Consider the following 23,529-nt stretch of genomic DNA (forward strand, 5'->3'; position numbering starts at 1 on the left):
CAGGACAAATAAATTAATCTGAAACGTTTCCGTGGACACACAGCGGAAATCTAGGACACAGCAGTGGGCAAAGCGGTTGTATCTGTTGTATCTACTGCATTTCCTCTGTTGTTTTCTTCCATGAGCTGGCCTCCCTTGTTAGGAGTTCTCAGACCATCACTATGTTTACCAAACAACCACGGCCAAAGAGGACACACAAGCGCCCGCCATCACTGCCCCACTCAGCACACATTGCTTCTGACACTTCATCGCCTTCCCTTAGCGACCTGTTTACTCTCCACAAAAGCTGCCAAAGCTCAGCCTTTCAGGGTGAAGCCCTGGGCCCCCTCCCCAGCCTCTCCTGCCTCCTAGCAACCAGCAGCCTGGGCCGGGGTGGCCCTTTCTGCCTCCCAGCGCTCCCAGCAGGGCCCAGGCATGTCCTGGGAGCCAGGTCCTCCTCTGGGTAATAGTCATCTGGCCCCGGGGAGGGTGGGGGTGGGCACGCCCAGGTCTCCCCTGGCTTCCCAGGCATCTGAATGTTACATACTGTTGCCTGAAGTTTTCACAGTTTACAGTTTTATATTTTCTGCAAAGGAAAAAACATGGCATGTGTTTGGGAATTCACTGCAAGATAGTTTTAGCAGGTCTATCATTTTTTTTTTAATTTTAAAAAATATTTATTTCATCGATTTTTTTACAGAGAGGAAGTGAGAGGGATAGAGAGCTAGAAACATGGATGAGAGAGAAGCATCAATCAGTTGCCTCCTGCACACCCCCACCGGGGATGTGCCCGCAAAGGTACATGCCCTCGACAGAAACCAAACCCAGGACCGCTCAGTTCACAGGCCTACGCTCTATCCACTGAGCCAACCCAGTCAGAGCAGGTCTATCATTTTTAAAAAAACAATAACATCACTTCCTATTTTACCAACGCAGATACCATAACAAGGTACACTCACGAGAGAGAGAAAGTGACGCTGCAGAGCATGTGGGCGGGAAGGGCAGGCTGGCCCAGCGGATGCCCAGAGGGACACCTGCGATGGGGAGCCTCAGCCCTGGATGCACCAGCCTCCCACGTCCTGCGCTTCCTCCCACAGCCCTCACCAATGCTGTCCTGCCTTTTAGGGACACCCAACGCCAAGTGCCACATGGAATCTAAGTCTTTTATCTGCTGTCGTCAGGGGCTATTCCGGGCAGACACGGGAGGACAAGAAGCACAGATTACGCCAAATCGCATGTATTTCTGGCAAGTGGCTTCTGAGTCTACTGTGAACAGGGGTGGAAAGCTGGTTTGCCCGACGGGGATGGGTCAGCCAGGGAAGTGGAGGTGTCTGATCCTAAGACTCAGGCTGTCAGCAAGCACCGCCCTGTGTTCTCCTTGGGGCTGGGAGAAAGCCTGCCTCCACCCACGCTGGCCCTTCCAGAATGAACAGAACTGATCTCAGCTTTGGTCTGATGCGCTAAAGCAGTGGTCGGCAAACTCATCAGTCCACAGAACCAAATATCAACAGCACAACGATTTAATTTTCTTTGGAGACCTATATTTTTAAAACTTAAACCTCTTCCAACGCCGCTTCTTCAACATAGACTCGCCTAGGCCGTGGTATTTTGTGCAAGAGCCACACTCAAGGGGCCAAAGAGCCGCATGTGGCTCGTGAGCCGCAGTTTGCCGACCGACCACTGCGCTAAGGGATGCCACGTAAGACACCGCTTATGCTGGCTGAGGCTGCTCTGCCATTTCAGGACCAGAAAGAAGAAGATGCTGCAGAGGGGGAGGCGCTGGGTACCACCACCTCCCTCTGTCCCTGGAGCCAGAGCGGAAACCACACCGGCCTTCCTATCACGAAGCACAGCGACCAGGTCTGCTCAGCAAACACTGAAAACGAGACGTCTTTGGCAAAACAAAGGGCCTTCCTCTCAAAGGGCACGAGGTTCCTTCATCTTAATTGTCCCTCTGATCTCCCAGGCAGGATGCCCGCGGAGCAGCCACCGCGGGCCTGAGGAGCCAGGACGCTGCCCGCATGCCACGCGGAGGGAGAGACGCCGCTTTGCCCTCCGAGGCCTTGGTGCCCACGCCCAGCTCTTCCCAGAAGTGGCACCGGCTGACAACCGAGTTTTCCTTACAACCTGTTATGGCATCTACATGAGCCGTTCTCCTCGCCGGCGTGGGGGGCGGTCGGAAAGGAGGTCCCAGGACTTTCTAACGGCCTTTCCCTCCCCACACGCACTGCTGCCGTCGGGATGGCTTGGAACCCAATTCTGTGCGGGGCTGTAACTGCATGGCAACCCGGCCGCCAACACATCCAGCACCGCGCTCCCCCTTTCCCCGGGATTTCAATGGCTCTCATCAACCAGCACGTCTGAAGCCTGATCACATTTGTTCTTCAGACACTTGAGCCCGGTTAATCAGCTATTCTGTGCGCTCCCCCGTCCATCCTAAGATTCCGCACCCTCTTTGAGATACCTTCAAGGGGAGCTACAAAGACGTGTCTGACTGCGAGCTGGCTCCGGAGACAACTCCATCGCCTCCTGCTTTGAGGTCCCGCAGAGGATAATAGGTGACACAGTCCCAGACAAGTCAAAGCTAATCTTTTTGTTTCTTCTTCTTCCTCTGTACACGATTAAACTGTTTTTTCAAAACGATAGCGGACACATCAGAGACCCCTTGCGTCATGGAACAATCACATTTTGAATATCGATCTTTCCCCCCGCCCCGGGGGGAAAAATAAAGAAGCATCCGTCAAGGTCACTTCTCAAGTTCTACCGCCTTAAAGACACAGAGAAAGGCAGAAGGAAGACAGAGGAGGCAAGACAGGGGGAGAGGAGAGAGAAAGAGCGCCGAGCCGCCCTGGCCCACCAACACAGAAGCCCTGAAGGCCGCCATCGCCGAGCCACGGGCACTCACCGCTCTCGCTGTCGGACTTGTTGTCGTGCTCCGTGTCGGTGAGCGTGAGGGCCGAGTTGGAGCGGCTGGACAGGCAGGAGCTGCGGCCGGACTTGGCGCCCCGGCCCCACAGCCGCATGGCGTGCTCGGGGGACATCACCGCTTCGTTCTCGGTGTCGGCGTCGGACCCTGCACTGAGAGAGTAACCTCTGTGGGGCAGCCCCATTTCCGCACAAAAGGCCAGTCCTCTTCGGGTTGCTGGTTCACACACGCCTAACTGCCTTAGGGTAAAATTCTGTCCTGATCAGGGGGAAAAAGAGACAACAGGCAGTGAGTATCCATCCAGCAGCGGCTGCAGCACTTTTGCTTTCTTTAAAGAAACGCTCCAAAAAACACACCCTCCAGCATTCAGGCTCCTCAGCTACAGGCACCCGGGGTTTGCATGAACACGGCATGGCACAGGGTCAGGGGGATGCGATGATGGAGGGTCGGGGTGGGGGGCCTCCCCACTGACTCTTCACACATCCCACCTAGAGCTGCTTTGTCAACCTTCTAACCCTGTGGTTGGCAAACTGTGGCTCGAGAGCCATGTGTGGCTCTCTGGCCCCTTGAGTGTGGCTCTTCCACACAATGCCATTGCCTGGGCGAGTCTATTATATGTTGAAGAAGTGGCATTAGAAGTTTAAAAAATGTGGCTCTCAAAAGAAATTGCAATCGTTGTACTATTGATGTTTGGCTCTGTGGACTTATGAGTTCACTGACCACTGTTTTAACCCATAAGCACCCCAGAGAGTGGGCTAGTGAGCCTGAGACCAGGAAAACCCGGCCCAGCAGAAGGACTTGCTCTCAGGGATGGAATTCAGCTCAGCAGACTTCCGAAGCAACAGAAAACGTCAGAGTTATTTTCTGTGTCCGGGTGCTAGTGTCAAACAACAGGATTTTCCCACCCAGATATCACCTCTTTGGAAGAGAAAAGACTGCCCTCAAGAATAAGTAGAAATGGGGGCTGGCCAGTCTTTCAGGTACCTTCTCATCTTAAGTTCATCACCAATACCAGCATGTATCATGGGTGTATGTATACTCAGTTTCAGAGTATAATATCTTGAAAATTTGCCAACACCTGACTTTTCTAAATGTTTTGCTTTAATCAACACTTGGACATCTGTATTGATTAGAGCAAACCAGTTCTTGCAAATAAAGTGGACTCTGAACACATACCGGGAGTGTTACGTACTTAAAAATTAATGGTAAAAATCAAGTCCCCTGCAGAAGAAATGGCTGTGAACCCTGCAGGCCTTTCCTAATAAATGGAGCATATTAAAACTCCTGACACCGCAATAAGTTAAAGCAAAAGTGTTTAAATTAGGTGACACTTTCAAATGACCGTTGTTATTAACGACGTTTCCAATGCTGAATTTATTTTTGAAGTTTTGCATGTTTGTGATACTCTGGATGAGAAGACACAGAGGCCTTCGCTTGTAGGATGTGGGGATGGGTGGCTCTCCTGTGCCTGTTGCTGCCATGGGACAGCCCGAGACATAGGTGCCACCAAGAATCAAGATACACGGGAAGAAAATAGTATATAAAGACTGGTTTAAATGCTGCCACATAACACAATCCGTTTAAGAACAGTGAGCATTTATAGTACTCCTAGATTTCATCTTCCTACTGCCTTTGCTTAAAGCTAATAGGCTGGTGTGAGGAATAACACAGATTATCCAGGGACTGCAAAAGTAGGCCTGCAGGTGTAGCACCAGCAAATAATATAACAATTAATAAATAATAATACGAGGATAAATGCTGTGCTTCGCATACTCACAAACAAACCTACTTTTTTTTTTTTTTTTTTTTTTTTTTTGCCCACCTCTGTATATTCAGGCATTATGGAGTGTTTGTGACAAAATACTATGCAGAACCTTCTAGAAAATGAACCAAACCTCATGCACGACGCAGTAACTACTTGCTGGTAAAGACATGAGCGCCCTCCGGGCCCCCACACATTTGAACCGCGTGGTTCATCGCTTGACTCTGCGGTCAGATCAGAAGCTGGAATCGGCTGCATCTCGGCCAGACTTCCAAATGGGTTCTGACAATGACACTCATCAATTATGAAAATCTGCTGCTGCAATTAGCTACCCATCAAACTGCGCTTATCAGAGAGATGCGAATGAGTATCTGAACCAAAAAGTATGTAGCAAAAAAAGGGGGGAAATGGGGAGGGAATCAGGGAAATAGCCTGCTGACCGTGAGCCGGAAGCCACGCTTTCAGAGGCTGCAGGTGTATTTAAGAGTTAGTGCAGATGACACTTATAAATCCATATCCCATGAAGTTCAAGGTTGTGGACCGTTAATGGAAAGGCGGTGGGAGAGCTTCGCTGTTGTTCCTTACACCGTATATTGCATGAAAAGTGGGGAGAGGGGAAGGGACTACAAGAGTTAACTATTACACCCGACACACGCTGATGTTTCAAAATAAGCACACAACCTCCCGTTTAAAGGGTGGAAACGAACGACAGGGTCCTTGGCAGCGTTCCTGTATTTGGGGGAGGCGCCCACATTGCAGAATGAAAATAAGAGAAGTGAAGGGACAATAAAAACTCCCTTCCAAGAGTCTCTGAGATGTAACTTGAAACGTTTCCACGTTAGTGACTTTTCACACTGCTGCCATCGTGATGCAAAAATCTATGAGGTGAAGAAAAGCAGAAAACGGCCGTCTTCGCTATTGGCTGTCCCGGTACGTAAACACAATCCACTTTGCAAACGAGTGTCTGGCCGGTGACCCCTGTGAATTGTTGTGTGGTGCATCCCAAGCTGCTTACGCACCAGAGCCTGGGAAATCAATGTCTCAACGACTCCACACTCCGCGGGGCTGCTGCTGAAAGGCAAGCCGGCAGGCGCGCTGGGGGGTTCCCTGGCCGAGTTCAAGTTTGCTTTTGTTCCCACCAGCAAGGAACACTGAACCTGACCTCCAATGAACCCGCGTTCAAGCCAGCTGCTACTGTGTTTCCCCGAAAATAAGACCTAGCGCATGGAAAGATAAGACATTCCCTGAAAATAAGACCTAGCGCAACTTTGGGAGAAAAAATTAATATAAGACACTGTCTTATTTTTGGGGAAACAAGGTAGCTGTGTTCCAGTCCCTGGATCACCCTACTTTTTTATCTTTCTGGGCTGCCATGGCTTGGTGTGAGCGGTGCTTTATGCAAATGTGGCAGCATTAAAGAAAGGCTTAAAAAAGACACAGGTTAAAACTAGACCCCTGGATACATGACAGTAGTGATCATAGAGAAATGTACAATCCGAGGTGGACAGAGGATCACTGTCAAGTCACATCAGAACAGCCGCCCCCTCTTCCCCCCTCATTCAGGACATCTCTCTTCGCCAGGCCTGCCTCAGCGCTTCAAATTCTGCTGCTGTCATTAATCCTTCTGGGTGATAGATGCTTGCTTGTAGGATTCCGTGCTTTGATACAAACACCTATTATAGTAGAACTAGAGGCCAGGTGCACAGACTTGTGCACTCGGGGTGGGGAAGTCCCTCAGCCTGGCCTGCGCCCTCTTGCAGTCTGGGACCCCTTGGGGGATGTCCACCTGCTGACTCAGGCCCACTCCCTGGGCCTAAGCTGGCAGTCAGACATCCCTTTGGCAGCCCAGGAGCCCTCAGGGGATATCTGACTGAAGCTTAGGCCCACTACCTGAAGCAGGCCTGAGCTGCAGTCGACATCCTTAGCACTGTCAAGAGGCAGGAGAGGCTCCCGCCACTGCCACTGCACTCGCAGCATCAGGCTGGTTTGTGGCTGAGCGGAGCTCCCCTGTGGTAGCACACTGACCACTCGGGGGCAACTGCTGCATTGAGTGTCTTCCCACTGGTGGTCAGTGCGTGTCATAGCGACCAGTCAATTTGCATATTACCCTTTCATTATATAAGAGGACTAGAGGCCCAGTGCATAGATTCATGCACCGGTGCTTCCCTAGGCCTGGCCTGAGCCCTCTCACAATCCAGGACCCCTCGGGGGATGTTGGACTGCCAGTTTTGGCTTGATCCTTGCAGGCCAGGCTGAGGAACCCCACTGGTGCACAAATCTGTGCACCAGGCCTCTAGTATGCATATAAGATCTTTGGTTCATCTTTTTGAGCCCTCCCCTCTTCCCTCTTCTCTCTGAGATCATCAGTATGTTCCATGTTTCCATGCCTGTGCATTGAGCATCTGCCCTCCTGGTGATCAGTGCACATCATAGCTACCGGTTGTACGGTCAAACGGTTGGCCGGTTGCTTAGACTTTTATATATATATATAAATAAATTTGTCTATGAATTTATTTCCCACAATGCAGCAGTGTTTATCAAGATGGGCCAGGCAGCTAGAAAGCACACACAGGCAGTGCTAACAAGCAGAGGGAAGATGAGCAAAGCCAGTTGACTGAAGGCCATTGCAGCCAGAGGGTTGAGGGGCTGGAGGTTGTTGAGGGAGGACTTCAAAGCCACTGCTAAGTGGAAAGACAAAGGCAGAAAAAGGCAGCAACGATGCGTCTGAATCCAGGCTACAAACCTGACCATCATGCTTTACGTCAGCTTTGGCTTCAATAGACCAAGAGATAAGGATGCACTTATCTTATTTGCCGTGGCTTCTTCTTATTGAGGTCTTTGCAATGGTTCTAATGGCATTTTCTTAATTTCTTTCTTTGCCCTTTGGAGTCTCCATGTGCAGTCTGTTTGGCTGAGGCTGGTGGAATAAGTACTAATGTCCTGCCTGCTGAATGCTGGTGACCTTGGTCAGCAGGGCCAGCACAGTCTCCCATTGCCATTTGAAACAGACCCAACACAATACATTGCATCCAGAGTCAAGTCCACCCGCGGATGAAATCCATTGTGATTAAAAGGTAAGCTTAGCTTGGATGAGATTAGACATTTTTTATTTTATGACGCTCATACATTTGAAAATATGTAAAAGAAAAACTGAATGAACACAACCTAGGAAGGCTGTATCATTAAAAAAAAAAGCAGCCCACATTTTTAAAAACGAGTGAGGGTATGTGACAAGGTGGAAAAGACCATGTGAGAACAAATGTTTCGGGTGAACCTGGCACACGGCACAGCTGGCCCTGTCACAGAAGGGGATTGGGTAGCGGTTTGGCCTCTTCCTCATGCAGTGTCTACAATCTAGTCGGAGCAGGGACGGCTTTGTCAAAGCTGCAATGCAATGATGTTCCCCAGCAGGCAAGACATCTACTTGTGAGTTCAAAAGAATAAGACTGTACATGAGGGACATGAGTGCAACTGTCATCACACTTTTGTCACCCTCAAAAGGAACCTTGTACCCACAATCATCTCCCATCTACCCTCTTCTTCTCCCTTTCTCACAAATCCCAGGCACCCAGTCATTTACTTCCTATCTCAATAGATTTACCTTTTCTGGGCTTCTCAAATAAAAGTGATTCTACAATGGGTGGGATTCTGCGACTGGCTTCTTTTACTTAGCACGGAGTTTTCAATGTTTATCCATGTTGTAGAATGTATCAGTACTTCATTCCTTTCCATGCTCGCATAATATTCCATTGTATGGATAGACCATACTTTATCCATTCATCTGTGAACGGCATTTGCATTGGTACCACTTATGGGAGATTTCAATAAAGCGTGTACAGATTTTGATGTAGGCACATGCTTTTTTTTCCCCCCCCTCTTTACTATACACCCGTGGGGATGTTGCTGGGTCAGGTAGTTGCTCCAGGTTTAGCCTTTTGAGGAAGCACCAGCGCATTTCCCACGGTGACCGCACACTGTCACATTCCTGCCAGCAGCCTGTGAGGGCCTTGATTTCCACATTCCTCACAAACACTTATCATTGCTACTGTCCACTCTCTCCTGTGCCACACGGCCACTCTGCAATGAGGAGGTGGGCTAGGGGGCACGGGCATTTGAAATCTGGGGGACAAACCAAGAACCCCTGTTCTCCTAAAAGCAGGTGATCCCGTGGGCCTGCTCTGAGGATCCATTATTACTCTATGCTATCATTGTTTCCTTTGCCTGCTATGCTGCGTTAGTACTTAAAAATATTTTTTTCCTATTAAAATTAAAAATACGTTCTAGATCAAAAAGACTATTTGAGATGATACCCTATAAAAATAAAATCACCTGATCTTAAATATTCCGGTTTACTATGGTTGCAAAAATTAAATTAATTGGAAAGTGTACCGTGAAGGGAGTGGCTGAGTAAGCTGCAGACCCCTCGCATGTGGCTAGCAGACAAGACAGAGTGCGGCTGTGCCCATGTCCTCAGATTTGGAGGGAGGCCTATTCCATATATTTTAAGTAAAAAGACAAGTTGCGGAGCATGGTCCCATTTTTGGAAACTAAGGTAGGGAGCCAACGAATTACATAAGTGCTTCTGCGTTTGAGCACAAATAAAAGTGAGGAAAGCGAAACAAGTGCTCTGATGGTCCATGCAGAAGGAGCTGTACGTGAAGGAAATTAATAATCCTTTATTCCATAGCTCTAAATTTTTACTTTTCGTAATTTCACTCGTTTAAAGACATAAAGAAAAATGAAAGTCTACCTTCTTTTCAAAATGACATTTTCCTGACTTGCTGTTTAATAGCTTCTGTTCAGTAATTAGAAATAATTAATTCGCTACCTTCTCTTGGAGATGCTGGGCTTTAGAAACCCTTCCTCGTTCATGGTAAAGAAATGAAGTAGTGTGAAAAAGATGGGAGCAAGGTTCGTCTCTCATCAGTTCTTGAAATATCATTTCAAATCTTCCTTTCCCCATGATCATGTATGGATTTTTGAAAAAGATGATATACTTGTTATATGATGACCACCACTTATTACATAGAAACAACCCCCAAACTGAGTATGGGATAGAACCAAGAGGAATTTAATACACAGAAATAATCTAGACTTGTCTTCAGGTCTTTTCCTTTGTAATGGTGAGCTCGGAATGGAGTTATCTGTTCCCAGACACAGAGTGACATTTCCTCCAAGGGTGGAACACACAACTACAAATTGGGCAAACAGCCTGCGTTTGATGTTTGTAGAATTAGTGTCACCACCACCTTATCTGGAGTTCCCTTTCCTGCTGTGTTTGCAAAATGATAAGGAGATCACACAGTAATAGAAATGTATGTAACTTTTCCCCTTCAAGTCCTAATGCATATTTTATGGGACACTCCAAACGCTTTAACCTTCTTAAGTTAAATTTGTCAACTGTTTGAACAGAACACCCATCTTTGAACATGCAATAGAAATTTCAATGAGGGCATAAATCTTTACTTATAAGTCCCTACACAAAACTACATTTTAAAAATGACTCTACCCGGCAAAGCTATCATTTAGAATCGAAGGACAGAGAAAGAGCTTCCCAGACAAGAAAGAGCTAAAGGAGTTCTTCATCACCAAACCTGTATTACATGAAATGTTGAAGGGTCTACTTTAAGAAGGAGGGGAAAAAATGAACAATAAAACGGCAATAAGTACACATCTATCAACAACAGAGTCTAAAAAAAATTAATAACAAATGAACAAGTAGAACAGAAACAGCCTCATAGATCCTGAGAGCATTTTGATGGTTGTCAGATGGGAGGATGAGTGGGGGATGGGTGAAAAGGTGAAGGAATTGAGGGGTACAAATCGGTGGTTACAGAAGAGTCATGGGAGGGGCAGCTGGGCATAAGGAATACCGTCAGTGATGGACTCATAGCTATGTAGGGTGTCAGATGGGCATGAGAGTTACTGGGATGATCCCTTAGGAAGTTAGATAATGTCCAATCACTGAGTATACACACACAAAACTACTATAATAGTGTAGGTCAAGTGTCGCTAAAAAATAAAAAATGGTTTAAATTAAAAAAAATTAGATTAAATTAACGTGATGAGAAGCATGAGAAGGAAAACCCTAGGGTGAAGGAAAACCACTGTGGAAGAGTCCAAGGCACAGGGGAAAATCCATGCCCACCACAGACCTGCTGCGTCTGCCAGCGATGCTGCAGGAGAATCTGTATAAATACGCCTGCGGTTTGGCAGGAAGCGGCAGCTCTGCAGGAATTGTGAAGGAAGCCCTAGCCGGTTTGGCTCAATGGATAGAGTGTCCCGGGTTCGACTAGGGTCAAGGGCATGCACCTCGGTGGTAGGGTCAATTCCCGGTCCCTGGGTCTGGGTGCATGCGGGAGGCAACCGGTGGGTGTGTCTCTCTCCCATCCATGTTTCTCTCTGTCTCTGGCCCTCCCTTTCACTGTCTCAAAAAAAAAAAAAAAATTGCAAAGGAAGTTGTGCAGTGATTCCTAACGTGGATCCCCAACTGGCCATGGGGCCAGGAGCCAGGTCCAAGTTCAGCTTGAGCCGGGGCTCAAGACAGCAGGCCAATCAAGGCCCAGGCCCTGGAAAGGGCTACCCACTGTGGCAGGAGCAGGGCGCTCCGCCATCTCTATCTCCTCACTCCTCTGGTGGGCGATCTACAAACCAGCTGGCCACCCAGCCGCAGAGAGGCCCAGGCCCCCTTATCAGCCTAATGAGTCCACCATCAGCGGGCAGGGCGGCTGGGCAGGGAGGGAAGGAGGGAAACATTAACTGGAAACAGTGACAAACTGGGGGCTGTAACCTGGGTCTCTCAGTGCAGAAGTTTAAGGTCGGGCAAACATGACCCTCTTGAGCCTTTAATCCGCCGCTGACGTTTATAGCGACCGGGGCGGATCCATCATTGTGATCACCTCAGGAACCATTGTAAGGAGTTAATGTTTAAAAGCCATAAACTTGGGCGCCGCAGCCACCAGCCCGGCGGAGCTGATGGATGCTGCAGTTTCGGTCTTTCTTTTTACCACCCCGTTTGCACCACGAAAGCCAGGAGGGAGGGTTTTGGAAAGTGAGGAAAGGCGTGCAGATGCCTCTCGTGTTTGCAGGATGACCGAGGTGAGGAGGAACTCGGGGAAGTGAAGCGTTCGGGGCCGGCCTGGAAACCCATAGCAGCATTAGAGCCGAATGGGAAGACCATCTGGTCCTATTGCTTTTGAAGTCTAGGACCGGTTCCCATTATTCACCGTAATGGCATCCAAGACTAAACTAAATCGCCGTCTTTAAAATTAAAAGCATTTTGCTCTTGGCTTTCAAATCGTCCCTCTTCCTCGGTTTCCAACACGCCCGAATGTGTCATCTGTTTTCATAATGCAAAAAACGCAAATAAATAATGCAGGCATAGGAAGAGGAGGAGAAAAAGAATGTTTCTCCATCTCACTTCCAAAGTGGAATAAAATGGTACCGAAAGACACAGAGTTAGTGTCCTTAAAGCCTTTGTTCATATTATTTTCACATCTGTCCGAGGCCACTGGTGGCATTCTAAAACGCTGTGCACTCCTTCCATGGTTTACATTCAACAAACAGGAATTTAATTCCGCTGGCCTGTCTGGAACAGGTAGCATGGAGAAAGATTTTAAGATTATTTAGCATTTTAGTGATATTCTAGCAATAAAGCTGTCAAAGAGAATACTCTATATTTAAGAACTAACACTGGGCGCTTTTTTTTTTTTTCTATTTAGAAAATTGATGGAAATATCTGAAAGGCACAGTCTCACGTGGATGCCACCAGCCCCTCATTCTCCCTCGGCAGGACCCTGAGTGGGCTGTGGATGCTACTGCCTTCAGGGGAGACATGTCTTTATCCAGGAAAAGGTTACATGCAATGGCAGCAGCGACCGCATTCGGGGGACCGAGGCTCAGCGGGGACAGTGTGAGCCCCAGCACCGAATGAAGCCTCCCCGCTGGTGAAGCTGGAGGATAGGGAGGACACAGACCCCACACACTCCAGGGGGAACCGCACCCGTTTCATGTGCTTATCAGCTTTGGTCCTTGAAGGGATTGCTGCTCAGCTGAATTTTCTCTGCAGGGAAACCCACAAATCTGACACGCACACTTCAGTGCCTGTTACCCAATGTACCAACCAGGAACCCAAACAAAATGGGGCACATCTATCACCCCCCTTCCCCCAAATTCTCCCATCCCCCACAGTCAGTGCCACAGGCACCCGGGGCCCTGACTTCTCAGACTACAGATTCCTTTTTCTCTGTTCTGGAACTTTGTGTAAACCGAGTCAGACAGCATGCACTCTGGATCCTGGAGCTTACTGGGATATTGTTGAGATTCTCCCCGGCTGTGGGGGTATCAATCAACGTGTCCTTCTTTTATACGGCCAAGTTGTAGTCTACTGCATGAATACCCTATGATTTTTTACATCCTTTCACTTGCAGATTCCAGTTTGGGCTGATTATGAATATAGATGCTGTGAAGATAAGCTTTCATGTGTTATGGGTAAATACTTGGGACACAAATTGCTGGCTCGAGAGGTTGGAGGGAGATGTTATTTTTGACTTTATATAAGAAATCGCCAGTTTCTAAAGAAATTGTGCCCCTCCCCCCCTTTTTTAATTTTACACTCCCATCAGCAATGTGTATGAGAGTTCAGCTATTCCTCATCCTCACCAATATTTGGTGCTTTGGATCTTGTAATTTCAGCCATTCTCATGGTGAGTGGCAGAGTCTTCTTGTGGTTTCATTTTTCATTTCCCTGTTGGCTAATGCTGTTGAGCATTTTCTTCATGTGCTCATTAAACGTTTTTGTCATTGCTATATAGTTTCTGTCATAAGACTTTTGCCCATCTGAAAACTGCACTTTTGGTCATTGATTTATGGGAGCTCTGTACATATTCTGGATACAAGTCCTTTGTAATACATGGATGTATATGAACAACTTTCAGATTGCATCTTGCCTTTTTATTTTCTTAAGGATAGCTACTGATGAGTAGAAGTTTTAATTTTGATTAAGTCCAATTTATCATTTTTTCCCCCTCTTACCTTTATTCCTTTTTATGACTGATTCAACTACCCATGCTTACTCCATGGTTGCAAACACACTCAAGAACACATTTACGTGTTTGACTTGGTTTTCAAACAGTTTTGTAGAAATGAGGCGAAGTAATCTGAAATGATGGGCTTTGACCCTGGAACTCACCGGCTGTGAGCTGAGGAACGTTTTAAGTGAATTTGGGTCTCAGTTGGATTCAACTGAGCCAACATGGACTTAGAGGGCCTCCCAGACCTTCCGTCAGGTCCGTCTGCGCAGACAGAGGCGGAGGAGGGCCGCCATGGGACCCAGCAAAGCTGAGAACCCAGAGCAGCATCCGCGGTCCGGGGAGGAGGAAACGGAGGGGAGAAGCTGTGGGGGGGAGGCTGAGTGAACTTGCCTTTAGTGCCGGGACTCTTGGTTTATATTTCTTCCCTGAACTAATTCAGAACCTTTGCCAGCTCCCGCCTTCGCTCCCACAGTGGAGCTCACCCCGGGTTGGAAGCCACGCGCAAGATAGCGGGACACTGCACCTGCGTCTGCTTTCCTCCCACTCACCGCCTGCAGACCCGGCCTGCGGGCGCCCGGGGGAGTCATTGTTGGCCTTTGACCTTTAGTGATTTCAAATCCACAGGTTTCCCTCAAAGCCCCACTCTCCAGAGGCAACCTGTCAATATTTTGCTTTCCTTCCCTCCTTCCTCCTTCCCTTCCTCCCTTTCTTCCTTTCTCCCCACATTTCTACAAATAGATTTCTCTGTGTTTATTCTACATACTTTTAAAGCAATTTTGGGTAAAGTCTTGAATAAAGCAGTTGATACATAAGTGTCGCTCTTTTTAAAGATTCTTGCTAAGCCAATACTTCACAATTGCACAGCAGGTCCTTGCTTTAGGAATGCATCCTGTTAGCTGTTGACACGGATGGGTGTGTATTTTCCCATGAAAATGACATGGAGGAAGCCAGGATGGAGCAGGCACACCTGTGACGTGACCTGTCTCCTAGTACCCGACCGAAAGCACTGGGGCGAGACTCCACCCCCTGAGGCTGTCTCTGAGAAACGCTGTCCCAGCCAGGAAACCCTCTCACCACGGCAGCCGCTGCCATTACTTTCCTGCTTCCAAAGCGGGGAGGGTGGCTGGCTGGCCTGTCCCTTGGTCCAACTCCTGGTATAGGGGACATTTTGCATATTAGCCTTTTATTAGATAGGATATATATATCCTATCTAATAAAAGGCTAATATGCAAATTGACTGTCACTCCAACACACAAGATGGCTGTCCCCATGTGGTCAAAGATGGCTGCTACCATGTGGACACAAGATGGCCAACAGGGGAGGGTAGTTGGGAGAGACCAGGCCTGCAAGGGAGGGTAGTTGGGGACAAACAAGCATGCAGGGGAGGGCAGTTAGAGGTGACCAGGCTGGCAGAGGAGGGAAGTTGGGGGCGACTGGGCCTGCAGTGAAGGGCAGTTAGGGGCAATCAGGCTGGTAGGGGAGCAGTTAGGCATCAGTCAGGCTGGTAGGGGAGTGGTTAGGCATCAATCAGGCTGGGAGGCAGAAGTGGTTAGGGGCAATCAGGCAGGCGGGCAGGTAGGCACACAGTTGGGAGCCAGCAATCCTGAATTGTGAGAGGGATGTCCAACTGCCCATTGGACATCCCTCGAGGAGTCCCAGATTGAAAGGGTGCAGGCTGGGTTGAGGGACTCCCCCCCCCCCAGCACAAATTTTGTGTACTGGGTCTCTGGTGTGTGTGTGTGTGTGTGTGTATCCTGTTTCCCCGAAAATAAGACAGTGTCTTATATTAATTTTTTCTCCCAAAGTTGCGCTAGGTCTTATTTTCAGGGATGTCTTATCTTTCCATGCACTAGGTCTTATTTTCAGAGGATGTCTTATTTTCGGGGAAACACGGTGTGTATATATATGTGTGTGTGTGTGTGTGTGTGTGTGTGTGTGTGTATGATAGATGATACATGGACTGTAAACACATTCCCAATACATACCTAATTTTGCTTATGGCATTTCTATGCACATATAAAAGATTTTAAATTACAAAAGCCTTTGAGGCCTTTTCTTCCGGATTGCCTGTTTCTATTGGGATGGCTCCTCCCATTCTCGGGTCTGCACAGAGTCCCCAGGGCAGGCTGAGTAGACTCTCGCCACTTCTCCTGGGCCTGCCTCTCCTATGGAAGCTGGGAAGTAAACACAGCAATGCTCCCTCTTCTCCTGCAGCTCGGCGTATCCAAGTGGAACGGCTCTGAAAAGAGATGTCGGAGGCAGGTGCAGGGGAGCGAGGAGACACAGCCTGCTGCCCAATGCCTTCTCAACTCTGCCCGACTCCATCTCACCCAGGAATACAGGCCCGCAGCACACACCTGCGCGTCCTGGACAAGCCCCCAGGCTAAGGACGGCGGCGCCAACACCCCCGGAGGAGCCTGGTCCTTGACAGCAGCCTCTGGGCTTCCATTTGACGAGGAAGCGATGCTGTGAGGTGTTGAAGCCACTGTTTCTGGAGCCTCTGGGCGCCTGAGTAGAGTCCTTCCTATGTTATTCAGCCTCTCAAGCCAGCTTCCAGAGTTCCTACTGCTGTAGTTCTCACGTTTGACTTTAACCCATCTTAATTTAGTTCTGAATATGCTGAGATAGATGGGTCCAGCTTCATATTCTTCCAGATGGATGGCCAGTTGAGCCAGCACCATTTATCAAGTCCTACTGAATAGAAAAAACATTTTTTTTTTGTTTTATACCAATTTCCCTATGTACTGGGATCCACTTCTGAAATTTTAGTTTATTCCATTGATCAATTTGTTGTTATTTATGCCAATATCATATAGATGTGGTTATACTGAGTTCATAGCATGCATATATATATATATATATATATATATATATATATGCCATTTGATCTTCACTATTTATCTTTTAAATATATTTTTGGCTATTTTCAGACATTTATTCCTCCACATGAATTTTAAGATCACTTTCTTCAATTAAAAATTAGCCTAACTTCTATGCACTTGTTTTTTGTTTTTGTTTTTTGAGAATTGATATTTTTATCAATCTAAAAACACTATCTTTATATATTTATTCAGATCTTTTATTTTTACAACTTTCAGTAATATTTTATAGCTCCCTTCGTATTAGGTCCCACACCAGTCATATAAAATTTGTTCCAAAGAATCTTATAGTGTCTGTTACCATTCTGTAGATAATGTGTTGACTTACAAGTTAACCAATTAGTGCTTAATAATTACTTAAAAATAGTAGGGGGCATGCATCAGGTATTATTCTAAGTAGCTGACCTATAATAACTCATTTTATTGTCAACAAACTACAGATTGAAAAGTAAAGCAGTTTCCACACAGGAGAAAACTGAATCCCAGAGCAATGAAGTAATTCGTCCACACATGTTGCCTGGCCAAGAGTATGTCACCTGCCACTCAGCTAATGAATGGCAGATCTAGGACTCAACACAGATCATTAACTGCTATGCCACAGTGACCATGATGTCCATATATATATATCATGTGTTCATTCAAGGAATAATTTGCTTCAACTTTTATTGCTAGAGACACATGGTTTTTGTATATATATACAATGACTCCTATATTTAACAAAAGCACTAAATTAACTTTCCCCAAATAATACATATTATTTATCTTTTCTTACTAAAATTGCTAAAATGTCTAAAGCAATTTTGGATACTAATTTTGAGAGGAGATGAGCCTTTCCTAGGATCCCGATTATAACTGAATGCTCCTTGGGTCTCACCATGGACAAAGCTGTTTAATGTTTTTAATTGGCCAGCATACATGTGATTAATGTATTTGTTTTTTCTTCTCATGCTACTTACTGAGTTTCATCTCAATAAGTTTTATGGCCTCTAATTTTTATCCCATACCTTTTCATCATCCATTGATAAGGTCACATGTTTCTACTTTGATTTATCAATCTAACCAGAGGCCTAGTCAGTGCACAAAATTCGTGCAAGAGCAAGCCTTCTTTCCCCCTGGCCACCAGCAGGCACCCGGGACCTGGGCTTTCCTTGTGGCCCTGCTTCGTTCAGAAGGTCTTCTGGAAGGATGTCCGGTCTAATTAGCATATTACGCTTTTATTATTAGAGATTAGTTTGGTGCATTTCCTAACGTTGGGAAAAAAACAACAACTTGCTTTGTTATCAAGGGTTAGGGTCAACTTGGTTATTCATTTGGTCTAGCCTATTCCTTCTATAACATATTGCTAGATTCTTATGTGCAAGTATTTATCTAGGATTTTACACATCTATGGAGAAGAGGTTTTGGCCTAGGTAGCTTCTTTTATGTTCCTTTTTAATCCAGTTTTATGATTTAAGGGCATGTCAACTTCCTGATGCGCACTTTAGCGCTCTCCGTTTTTCTTGGTGTGTTGCTGTGTTGAGTAGCTTTTTGCACATTGCACTTGGTTGTGCTTTGGAGATTAAGTAAAATTCTAGGAATCTGGGACTCTACCTTTTCCCCTTCCACCGTGCCCCCTTTCATGGCCTTTTTAATCTTCTGAGGTGACTGATTTTGACAAGATGTGGCCATGTTTTGAGATAATTTTGGGTTAATTACATTTTGCTTAGAAAAACAGATAAGTTCCTCTAGAGCTTTAAAACTTGTAAGAACAGCCTCTTGTAGTTGCTGCAATGTCTCCGGCGTCTCCTGACTTTCTTCTTGTTCTTGAACAGGAATCAGGGGGGCTTTCCGTTCCCTTAGCATTTGAAAAGAGGCAGCTTTTATGTTTGCTTTTAATTTTAGTTTTATCTTGAATATCTACCTCTTTCTGTTTCCTTTGGTTTATTTTTCTGATATTTTACTCATGTCTTTAAATGTATGGTGAATTCTTTTTGTTGGTCTTCAGTCTTTTAATATGTTATTTGACAAGGTATTTTGCCTCTGATTGTTGCTTTCAATGACTCCTTATACATTTTGGAATAAGGTTTTTATTTAATTGCTCAGCAGGGTTTAAGGATGTCATAATCCAGGGGGAGGGGTTTTATTTGTTTATCTTTTTGTTATCTATTTCTAACTTTACTAAATTAATATGGACAAATATTTCAATTTATACAGTGTCTACTTCTCTGATATTTTAATGTTTCTTTTTGTGGCTAAATGCACATTGGTTTCTGTAGATATTCATAGATATGTGAAAAATACCATCACTTCTGACTGTTAACAATTTCTGTATTTATATCTTTGCTGAATTTTTATTAATAGTGTATAATTGCTCTTATTTTTGAGATTTACCCAATTTTGAAAGAAGCAGACCAAACTATCCCACAACAAATGTATTTTAACAACAACTAAAAACAAAACAAAACAAAAAAGCACACAGTTTTTGCTTTACTACGTTAGCTACTATATTGTTTAATATATGCAATTTAAGAGTGTTCATCCTTTTGTCTGTTATTCCTTACTCACTGGTCCTCTTCATCCTGTTTTGTGTTTTTAATTGTATTAATAAATCCTACTTTTCCTCACATTGAAATGGCTATTCCTGTTTTCATTTTGTTTGTATTTACTTACTATATCTTTATCCATCTCATTGTTCTTTTATTTTTTTTATTTTTTCATTAAAAAAAACTTCATTGAATTTATTGGGTGTGCCATTGGTTAATAAGATTTTGTGACAGCATGGACGGACCTGGAGGGCATTATGATGGCTGAAACCAGCCAACCAGAGAAGACAAACACCATCTGATTTCACTTATCTGTGGAACCTAATGAGCAAAATAAACTAACAAACAAACCAGAAACAGACTCAGAGATGTGGAGAACAGACTTGATAGCTGTCAAGGGGAGGGTGGTTGGGGGCTGGGTAAAAAAGGTGAAGAGATTAAGAAACAAACCAACAAAAAACTGCAATAGTCATAGACACAGCACAGCATGGAGATGACTAGAGGGAAAGGGGCGGGAGCAGGCAGGAGAGGGGAAGGGGGGGTCAAGGAGATGGAGGAGGATTGACTTTGGGGGTTGAACACACAATGCAATACTCAGGCGATGTGTTACAGAACTGTGTACCTGGAACCAAAACCATCTCATTCTCCACCACTGTTTCTTACCATGTGTCTGTTTCTTATGAACACCCATGACTTTTATAAGCAGACCGAACAGTTTTGGTCAAAATCCAGCGCATGGCCATTTCACATACATCTACATTTGACTCCTTCCATCTTGTTTCATGGTGACTCATGATCGTACAGGTTTCCTTGTTCCTTGGAGCTGTTGTTGCTAAATTGATTGAATTGATATTCATTCCCCTTTCCCCCTGCTAATTAGCTAGGTCTATTGTGCTTTTGAAAAAATTCCACTAATGATTACCTGCTTTTTCCTGATCACATTCAAATCCATGTTTTTCGTTATTACATGATTGCGAGATAGCAATTATTTCCCTGCACTTGGGCTCCATTCCATAACTCCCCCCCCTCCCCTTTCAGCTTTGACTCTGGAACACCTTCCCTCCCTCTCCCTCCCTTTCCCCTCCCACTGCTGGATCTTGCTGAGCTGCAGGAGGAGTTTCAGTTGTGGCCTGTTCTTATGTTTCTCTTCTAGTGCTTCCTCCACATTTCTGGTGGCTCTGTCATCACTGGGATTCAACAGCGTATAGGGTGGAGCAAACTTAGGCTTAGAGTGGTGAGCACTTGAAACAGGTTATTCTTATGTTATGAATGATTAGTTATTGCATTATTTTCCATAGGAACAACTGGAAGCCCACTTTTCCCACCCCCTATATAATTTTGGTTTGACTGTTTCCCCTCCTTTTCCAGAGCAGAGTGTCTGATTCCAGGGGGATGGCTTCTTCAGGGCTTCCTTAGATCCGTGGTCGGAAAATCGCGGCTCTTTAGCCACATGTGGCTCTTTGGCCCCTTGAGTGTGGCTCTTCCACAAAATACCACGGCCTGGGTGAGTCTATCTGGAAGAAGTGGCGTTAGAAGTTTAAGTTTAAAGAATGTGGCTCTCCAAAGAAATTTCCATCGTGGTACTGTTGATATTTGGCTCTGTGGACGAATGAGTTTGCCGACCACTGCCTTAGATGGTAGACGTTGGTGACAGTCTCTGAATCTTCGCTTGTTCTGAGATATCTTGCATTTACTCCGGGAGATGAAGGATACCTTCTCTGCCTGTGAGATCTGAGTGGTAGGTGTAATCCCATTGCCTTCTAGCTTCCGTTGTTTGCAGAGGAGAAATTCAACCATTTTACTTGTGTTTCTTTTGTAACTAACAAGAAAAGTAACGTTTTCTTTTCTCTCTGGATTCTTGAAAAATAACTTTATCCATGAAGTTAAATAATTTCTCAAGGATGAGCTTAGGGGTGTGTGCGTCTGTGTGTGTGTGTGTGAGAGGGGTGTGTGTGTGTGTGTGTGTGTGTATGTGTGTGTGTTTGTGTGTGCGTGTTTCCCTCTTAATTTTACTTGGACATTTATTCTCTGTTTTAGTTTCTTTCTTCTCCTCCGTCTTCCAAACTATTGATTTGAATTTTAGGATTGACCACCTCCTCACCTTCAACTAATTCAATGAATCTATTACACCCTTGTGGTTTATAAATTACAGCTTTCTCCCTAGCATTTAGCTGGTATTGTTGGTTTTGTTGCTTCCCTCCCCCGCCCCCCCTTCCCATTCTCTTATCTAATTTTTTTTTTTTTTAATTTTGATTCTCATTTCCTCTCTCTTCTCCATTGCTCATTTTCCTTCGGTGCTTCCTGGTGTTTGTTTGTATCCTACCCCCACCCCGCCCCTCCTGTATGCTGGGTGCCATGAAGCAGGTGCGGCTCCTCCGGGTGCTTTACGACCCCATAGGAAGTCCGGAGAGATCCTATGGACAAACCTTTCTACTCCCCAGTTCCCCTGTTGGACCGCCACAGCTCTGAGTGGAGAAACGGCGTCTGCTTAGTTTTTCCCGGCTCCTGAGAGAACAAGGAAACCAGCTCCTCAGCCCATGGGGAGGCGGGGAGCCCCTCTCAGGCCCACGGAGCCATGGCATCCCGTCTGATCTCCACCCTAGGTCTCCTCTCCATCCGGGGCTCTCACCTGGGGAAAGCACCTGCTTCGGCTTTGTCCTTCAGGCCCCTAGTGTGTTCTAGGTCTCCTCACACCCCTGATCACGGCTCAGCTCACAGGAGGGAGGCGCTGGCTGGGGGTGGGGTGGGGGAGGGGGGTGTTCCCTTCCAGCCACCATCATGCCTCATGCCGGGTGCGGGGTATTTGCAGGCAAAGGCAGCCTGGTCCTCCACTGCCCTTTCACCGGCAGGAGAGGGCTGCCCTTGGCCAGGGGAAGGTCTGGCACCTGAAGCACTCGTAGGAGAGACGGACCAGAGCCAGGATGCAGCCCACCCGGGAGGCGCCACATTGAGAAATCAGGGAGGGGCCTACACTTGACCTTGGCTTTGGACCAGCCACGTGATGAGCTGAGAAGCAAGGGCAGGTTTGTAAGAGCTGGGGCAGCCGGGGCCAATGATGAGCAGCAGGAGACAGACAAGAGGGGGGAGGGGGAGGGAAGCCTGGGGTGAGCCTGCCCCTGCCCACCTGCCTTTCCCTCACCCTCCTGGCCCTGCTAATAGGTTTTCTCTCTTGATCCCAGGTGTGTGTAAATGTAGACATAATGCTACTTGTGTTTTAAATGCAACCCTCCTCCCCTTGGCCGTGCCATCGATGAAAGAACATGTGCTGAACTTATCAGTTTGAGATTCTGGAATCCATAACCCCAACACCACATTCTAACTGGTGAACGTGTTGGGTTAAGACGGTGCAGAGGTGTTCTGCTCAGCCTCCCGGTTCTATGGGTCACGTGTTCTCATTCTAGACACCCCCTCTTTCAAAGATCACCCTCATGGCCAACATTCCTGTTTGGAGTGGACAAACATTTGAGTTTAGTCAAAAACACTTCCTATAGGCGGTGTGATTGTGGAGGAGAGAGAGAGAGAGAGAGAGAGAGAGAGAGAGAGAGAGAGAGAGAGAGAGAGAGAGATCTTTTATTTTATCAGTGCTCTGAAAGTGTGGGACAATCTTATACAGATGTTTCCAAAGAAATGTGTCTCAGAGCTGACAGGATAAATTCTCTTCAAGGAGGAGAAAAGAAAATAGTATCCAAGAATGCAAACCAAGCCATTGTCGCCCTCACCCTGTCACATCCACAGAGAGCTCCTGTTCCCGTGGCCCAGTGCATCACATGAGGGCATTTAAAGAGGAAGATATCTGAGATCCAGTCTAATCACACATCTTGTGCAAATGAAATCATCCCGGCTTCCCAGGATCTGAAGACAACCCGGGTCCAAGCCAGTTTGGCTCAGTGGATAGCATGTTGGCCTGCGGACTAAAGAGTCCTGGGTTCGATTCCGATCAAAGAGACATGCTGGGGTTGCAGGCTTGATCCCCAGTAGGAAGCATGCAGGAGGCAGCCAATCAATGATTTTGTCATCATGGATGTTCCTATCTCCCTCTCCCTCCCTCTCTGAAATGAATAAAAAATATTTTTAAAAAAATCTTAAAATAACAAAGATAACCTGGACCTGCTGGCGGGGAAAGCCATAAAAATGATTAAAATCGAGTTTGATAATAGAGTGTAAACTTGGTGAATAAGAATATAAAACACTGCTGAAACCGGTTTGGCTCAGTGGATAGAGCGTCGGCCTGCGGACTGAAAGATCCTGGGTTCAATTCCAGTCAAGGGCATGTACCTTGGTTGCGGGCACATCCCCAGTAAGGCGTGTGCAAGAGGCAGCTGATCGATGATTGTCTCTCATTGATGTTTCTAACTCTATCCCTCTCTCTTCCTCTCTGTAAAAAATCAATAAAAATATATATTTTTTAAAAAAGAACGCAAAGCACTGC

At 46.3% G+C, this 23,529-nt stretch overlaps 1 protein-coding gene across 10 annotated transcripts in view; it reads right to left on the reverse strand.

The window, feature by feature from the left end:
- TENM3 (teneurin transmembrane protein 3) overlaps positions 1-23,529 on the reverse strand; it is a 367,962-nt gene that overhangs the window by 340,433 nt on the left and 4,000 nt on the right. For 8 of the 10 annotated variants that reach the window (XM_045588983.1, XM_036456870.2, XM_045588986.1 and 5 more), the window contains exon 2: positions 2,885-3,163. In XM_045588983.1, the coding sequence (XP_045444939.1) occupies positions 2,885-3,163 (279 nt within the window). The remainder of the gene's footprint in view (positions 1-2,884; positions 3,164-23,529) is intronic. The other 2 variants (XM_045588987.1, XM_045588988.1) reach the window with 2 other exon arrangements.

Source organism: Pipistrellus kuhlii, unplaced genomic scaffold, assembly GCF_014108245.1.
Source record: "Pipistrellus kuhlii isolate mPipKuh1 unplaced genomic scaffold, mPipKuh1.p scaffold_m20_p_3, whole genome shotgun sequence".
Taxonomy (NCBI): domain Eukaryota; kingdom Metazoa; phylum Chordata; class Mammalia; order Chiroptera; family Vespertilionidae; genus Pipistrellus; species Pipistrellus kuhlii.